The 7,094-nt window shown below is 35.3% G+C and overlaps 1 protein-coding gene across 1 annotated transcript in view; it reads right to left on the bottom strand.

Moving 5' to 3' along the window:
• LOC118739383 (alpha-tocopherol transfer protein-like) overlaps nt 1-6,980 on the bottom strand; it is an 18,814-nt gene extending 11,834 nt beyond the window's left edge. The window contains exons 1-2 of the mRNA XM_036470666.1: nt 6,700-6,980; nt 2,514-2,621 (exon numbers count right to left, since the gene is read on the bottom strand). Coding sequence (XP_036326559.1) covers nt 2,514-2,621; nt 6,700-6,971 — 380 coding nt within the window. The 5' untranslated portion in view covers nt 6,972-6,980. The remainder of the gene's footprint in view (nt 1-2,513; nt 2,622-6,699) is intronic.
• Nucleotides 6,981-7,094: the final 114 nt, after the last annotated feature.

Genomic DNA, 7,094 nt, shown 5'->3' with positions numbered 1-7,094 from the left:
TTGCTGGAAAAATTTTAGCCAGCAACTTCTCTCCTGGAGAACTGTCACTTTCCGCTCTCAGTGTTTGAGTGATGGATAATTTTTTGATCTGTACGAACGCGATTTGGGCGATCGTGATAATTCGTACAAATTCATAAATTTTTTTGCTCGACGAACAGAACTTATGTCTCGTTTCCACATGGCATTCATTTTTTGTCATTTCAATGCCCATTGAAAATTCGGTACTAGCAAAAGTTTAACAATTTTTAGTGAGCTTTGATTTATTAACATTAGGGTAGTACGTTAGAGTGATAAGAACTGAGTTCTGGTGGGTAAGTACTAGAAGGGCATACTTGAGGTCATTGAACTTTGGTACAAAAAAAATACATATATCATGCCTTACGGATCCGATTGTAAATGCCAAAGTTATGACGAAAAATGTAAAAATTATCTGCAGAAATTGCACAGAGTAGAAGGTGTACGGTTACTTTTTTTTCTTTCTAATTGGAATTCAGTCTTGAATACACTGCAGTCATTTGAGAGCCGACAAATCTTTCTTAGGGACAGTTTTTGAGTGCCAGATCCTGTTCCAATAAAATAATATTTGTGTTTACATACAGACATATGATTTGCGTCATCAAACCATCAATTAGGGCACTTATCATCGCGCCCTCGTATACAAAATTATTAGGTAAAATCATACAGGTAAATACATACATACATATGTACATTAGACTGCATCACTCCCATACAAAAAAAAATCGGTACTGTGTTTCCATTGGAATTATAAAATCTATTATATATTTTTAGACGCCCACCAAAATATTTCGGAAAAATATTGTTTATGAATAAAAATAGCTTATTAAAGATTTTTTGAAAAAAAAATCCTCTCAAACTACAAAGCGGTTAAAGCTTAAAAAATTTGCATAAAAATATTAAGAAAACAATTAAAAAAAATTTTCTTCGGAATCGTAATAATGAAATTTTTAATGCTGATTTTTAATTTTTTCAAAGATTGGTATAAGAAAAAATTTAGTAACTGAACCTTAAACGATTTAGACTTGTGAGGTATCATTGGAAAGGTATTTTTCACCCTTTTTATTTCTTTTTCTAATTAGCTCATTCAAAGGATGAAAGAGAAATATAAGATGAACGGACATCATTCCAAGTTGAATTGTTAATATGTTGACATTTGAAAAAAAAAATTTGGGATGTGAATGACTTTTTTTGGCACATTAATAAAAATGGCGGGAAAATACCTTTCTATTGATACCTAATAAGTCTAAATCGGAATAGTTTTGACCCAGTTAAAAAACAGCATCAAAAATATCTTTATTACGATTCCGTTGATAAGATTTTTAAATATTTTTATGCTGATTTTTTAAACTTGAATCTGTTTTGTAATTTTTTTTTTTCAAAATTTTCTTAAGGAAAATATTTTTATTCATAAAAAACTCCAATTTTGGAGGTATTTTCAAATCGGTTCCAGCGGAAAAATCGCAATTTTTTTTGGTGATGCAGTCTAATGTACATGCATACATATATATCTACATTAGCCCGTTATTAAAAAAAAACCCCACTAACTTAATTAAAACCTTCAAGCCAAAGTTCAATTCCTTTTTTCACGCAATGTTAATTGCATATATAATATAACATTTTTGACACTTAAACTTTTGCTAAGTGTTTGGCTGAGCTTCTCCTCGAATTTGAGATGTGCATTCTGATTTCATACAGTTTTACGCCGCCACCGAATGGCAAATGGATTTTATGAGAAGCTTTTTCAGGGCAGAAATACACTCGGACGTTTGCCAATTGTCGCGGAGTGGTGACCGCTGTTAGAAGTTACTTTTTCTAATTTGGATGTCTCGGAGTGGTAATACACACGTCTAACCCACTCAGCCACAGTGTACAGTGTTTCAAAACTGACATTTCGTGTTTACAATTCACTGGAGTCTTCATTTTGGAGCCTGATTTTTGATTTGTTATTTGATTATATTAAATTTTTTAGGGCAAAGAGCAGCAAAAGTATAAATTTTGAAGAAAATTGATTATCCTGTTCCAGTAAATAAATGTTACGTAATAAAAACTAGTAGAAAACAATTGTTGGGTTCTCCAAAAATGAAAAAATTAAACAAAAAAATTCACATGTTATTAAAAATGTTCAAAAGAAGATTTGAAATCGGTTAACGTGGTTCAAAGTTATGAGCTAACATACACAAAAAAAAAAAAATCGACGAATTGATGACCTCCTCCTTTTACTGAAGTCGGTTAAAAACTAATTAAGTAATAACTACAGTAACTTTTATTATATTATAATATATTTTCTTTTGAAAAATACCCAACATATATATAGCGATTTTGACCATATACCTACGAAACTATGCATAATCACCAAAATCAAAAATTTTAGAAATATGCCCATATATGTATGTATATATACTTTTTGTAAGACACCGGTGCACATCGTTTTGTATTTATCGGGATCTATGCTTGGAACCCTTAGGTTTTTCAGAGAATTGTAATTATTTACTTACAGTTTCATGACATCCACAAAATTGAAGTTCGAGGCATTTGTGTCCGCTAACTTTCCAATTATAACACGATATCCATCGGATGTGGTTTGTGGCAAAGGGCATATGGAACTGTAAGAAGTTTTTTATACATTAATAAATAAAATTCATAAGTAGTATATATAGTATGTAGTTTACATATTTTAAAGTCAGTTAAGAAATAAAAAATACATTAATAAATCATAAGATCTATGTATGTATGTATACATATGTACATTAGACTGTGCCAAAAAAAAAAAAGTTCGCCGCACACCTTCTAACCTGAAGAGCGCACTTGTGCACATAACGGTTGTTTGTAACAGCCTAAAGGAATCGATATAGATAAATGTACACACAAAAATGCACGATAACTCGAGTAAAAATTGAGATGACTTAACGAAACTAGGTACGTGTATTTCTTTTGAAACAAGGACGGATGGTATTGAAAATGCAAAAAATCGGACAATAATCTCGCCTACCTCCCATATAACGGTAGTTTTCAGGAATACGAAAATTGCGATATTTTAGTAACTACTGAAGCTTATTCACTCGAAAATTGACATTTGCAATGATCTTTAGGCGGAAAATAAGAATATTATAAATTTTTGGAAAATGGGACACCTTACCGGTTTCTCCTAAACTTTGCACAGATGTTGATCCAGGTAAAAAATATCAAAGGGCTGAAATTTTTTAAAATCAGACGCCCATATCCCGTATAACGGTAATTTAGAGAAATACGACATCATCGATAAATCAGTAACTACTGAACTGTAATTGATGTTTGCAATAATTATTTAGCAAGAAATACGTTCATAAATTTTTTTTGAAAAATGGGCCTGGCACTGCCCATTTATGACCAACAGTCATTGTTTGAGCTCATCTGCTCTTTTGCCAGAGTGCCAGGCTACTATTAAATTTTCCACTAACTTTGACCACTTTGTGAAAAATTTCATGAATTTCCTGAAATTTTTCACAGCGCACGTTTTTATGACAAAAATTAACCTTTCTAGTGGGAGTCTTGCTTTGCAGGACAAAGTTGCAAAATAAGGCGCAGTCTAATGTACATACATACTCGTTAACTGTTTAACGTTTTCCGTTTCTAGTTTGGCTTCGATCAGCGTTTGCGTACTCTTCTGAATAACTTTCTTAAATTTTAGAGGGAATTGTTAATTATGCAAGCTATGTATTTGTTGATGCGCAATCGTTACTGGCAGAATAGTCGAATAAGCCTAATATCTGGCCCTTATTATGAGCTGCATTCGATTTTCGATCTTCGCTGGCTATCGAAGATCGAAGATCGAAAGTGAAATTCGTATTATGAGCTATGCAAGCGTGTCGAAATTTTCGTTGAGTATCGAATTTTCTGTCGAACAGAATTTTGCTTTCGATGGTGTAGCGAAGTGTTAGAAAATTGTGAAAAATGTATGATTTTGTATATGTTTTCTTACATTTTGGCGGCTAGACACTAATTTTAAACAATTTTTATTAATTTCATGCAGTTCTAACATCGTGAATACTAAACACAAGCTCGAAAGGCTGGTTTTACTTGTGAAAGAAAATCCCAATGCTCTGTTGGCACGATCTCTGAGAACAAAATCGTAGCGCTGTTGATAGTTTTAAAATATTTTAAATAGATTTGGCTCACAAACGCCTCTTTAGATGGTCGGAACTTTTTAATGAATCGGTAGACAAATTTCTTAAATATATTGTATATAAAAATATATTCGTAAGACTAATAAACTTAAATGTTTAAGAGAGCATTTGCTACTCCTGGCCAGTTTACTAAGCTCTCATCCTCTGACGAATCGTTGAACCAGAACTCGTTGTACTCATTTTACCACGTTTTTATAAAATTGCTTTCTTTTTTACTTCATTTTAATTAGAACAAATTTGCATAAATATGTATAAGCACACTATTTAGTTTGCTCGATTTGTAAACAAAGCTTCTCAGCGGTGAAAAATATACTATTGTGAACAACCTAAACGAGCGAAATTCACAATAGCGCTATTCTTCATCGAATGAGCGCCATAATACCAAACGAAAATTCGTTCGCTCAGCACTTTCGACCACAGTCGAAAATCGAATGCAACTCATAATAGGGGCCTCTGTGTTTCTGCTTATGAACCACATACTGACGCTCTTGACTAACAAATGGATGACGATAGTTGGTTAATGTAAATTTTAGTATTAAAATATGCCCAAAATAAAAAACAAGTTTTTATTGCTTTAAAAAAATTTATACGAATATTACATACAAACAAACAGGAATTTCGGAAAAAATATAATTGAATCTTAAGACTTGCATTTTTTACACGCTACACAGAAAAAAATGTGGCTAATAAAAATTTAAAGATTGTCTTTATAAATAGTTCTTAGATGGAGAGGTATGATAGATGGTTTTGCCAGAAAAACCTTTTGAATTTTTGTTTCATAAGAAAATCTCTTTAAATTTTTTAAAAAGAAACAACTTTATTTTATGGGTTAACAGTTAGAGCTGTAAACTACTAACATTCAAATAGGATTAGTGAGCTAATGAGATGGACAGATCAGCTAGCAACAGCTCATGAGCACTACTGCGCTGTATCGAGCTCACTCTGCCCGCTGTACGGTGAACGAAGAACATGGAGTTTGCTAACGCTCCCACAGCGAACGTTCCGTTTCTCACACTGTAGTGCCGCAAAATTTGTGTAGAAGCTATGTCTCTTGCCGGAGGACATATCGGCCAAGAAGATATCGTCTAAAATAGCCTCCAGGCTCTATGCTACGGGGTAGGTTTGTCCTACGGACACAACGGTATAGCCTCAACACTAATCGGACAGCTTGACTACATGATCTGCACTCTGGGACGAACTTCGAAGCCATTATTGAGGTCGAAGTCTGGCTTGAGGAGTGTTGCCTTGGTAAATGTCTAAAGAGTTGGGTCGAAGATGAAGAAAGGTATAATGGCGCCAGTCGTCTGCGCGAAGCTCGGTCTTAGCAAATTCTATAAGCTACCGAACTACAGCAAAATTTTCTAGGCGGAAGTAAGTATTTGCCATAAGGTGGGGGGCGGATCTAGCAATAAGCAGATGAATCTCTATATCGACAGTCAGGCTGCGCTAAATGCGCCACCATCGCACAGCAAACTATGCTGGTAGAGAAGGTGCCAATTTCCCTTCAAGCGATTTACGGCCAAAATCGCTTACTGCCATCTCTAAATTGGCGCGTCAAGCGCCAAGCAACTGTCAAAAATCCTCATGCCCATACAATTTGTATGAACCATCCCACAATAACGCGGCGCTAACGCCGAGCAAATGGAATTTTCATTTTTGACAGGGCGTTACGTGCTGAAGTTGGATGCAGAAGACGAAGAGAAAGAGAAAGGACAAAAAAGTGAAAGAGGAAATAAGAATAAAAACGAGAGGACCTGAGAAAACGTCAAAAATTACGACGCGTTGATTTGGGTATAGCGCGCGATGACACTGTTTGACAATGGATAACGCAACGCTTAGCGCTCCAATTTAGGGACGGCAGTTAGGCGTCTTGCTCTTAGCAGACTGTCCGCCTATTCTGGTACACGAAAGGTGTTCTAGTTTGCCAAGAGCACTGCAATGTTCTAATCAGCGATTAGCTGTCTAATGTGGTCGCAGCTTATCTGGTAACGCTATAGATCTTAACGGTACAGTGGCTTGCCGGCTTACCTAACCTAACCCACAGAGATGAAGAAGAGTTAGAATCCAATTGGCACACCTCAAATTTTCGGGAAAGCACTTTATATAGAGCTTAGGCAACGTAGAGAAAACTCCGTCAGATTGCCAGCTGGTAGCCGGAAGAAAATCGGAATGATTGAAGGCATATAGGGATAGGTATGGGTGAGACCCTCTTCTGGGTATCACACAGTAGGGCCCTGTGACCTCAGAATGCACTCCGGGTTTGGTTGCAGATCGGGTTATCGGGTTATCTGTTTATGTGATTAGATTTTAGTGTCAGTGTTCAACAATTAGATATACTAAAATAAAATAATCTAGGTAGTTTTAAAGCTAAATAATTTGTTATTGATTAATAATTTGTATAAAATTTATCAGTGATTTTTCTCTGTGTAGAATTTTTCAAAAATCACGCAAAACTTTTCTTCGGCATTTTCATTAAATTTTCATTTTTTTTTCACTCACAAATCCACAGTTGACTTACACTGTTCGCATGGCACGCTGCAGCTCCGGCCGTTCACAGTCCAAATTCGTAAAGAAGTCATCACAATGCGTGCGTACCGTTAGATTGGTGTCCAGCACCTGTTTGGACATTTCCATGCTATTCTTGCAGGCGTGGAAGAAGTGTAAGGCCTCCTCTTCCAACAAATTCTGCATATGCGGTTGGGCGCGTATCCAATTGACGAACTTTTGCATCTCATCGCGTGAGATTTCCGGAAAGCGTGCATATTGCTCGTTCAAATCGGCGGGTTTCATAGCGATGTTGTTGTTGTTTTGTTAGAAAACAAATTCTAAATAATTACAAACACTTTCGCTTTTTTCAATTTGGTTTTGGAAATTAATTTGCTTTTATGCCAGCACTTTGCACTATGTTTTTTT

The sequence above is a fragment of the Rhagoletis pomonella genome, unplaced genomic scaffold (assembly GCF_013731165.1).
Source record: "Rhagoletis pomonella isolate Grant_MI unplaced genomic scaffold, Rhpom_1.0 Rhpom_scaffold_00001, whole genome shotgun sequence".
Taxonomy (NCBI): domain Eukaryota; kingdom Metazoa; phylum Arthropoda; class Insecta; order Diptera; family Tephritidae; genus Rhagoletis; species Rhagoletis pomonella.
The sequence above is the reverse complement of the archived record's forward strand: the minus strand, read 5'-3'. Positions and strand labels throughout refer to the sequence as shown.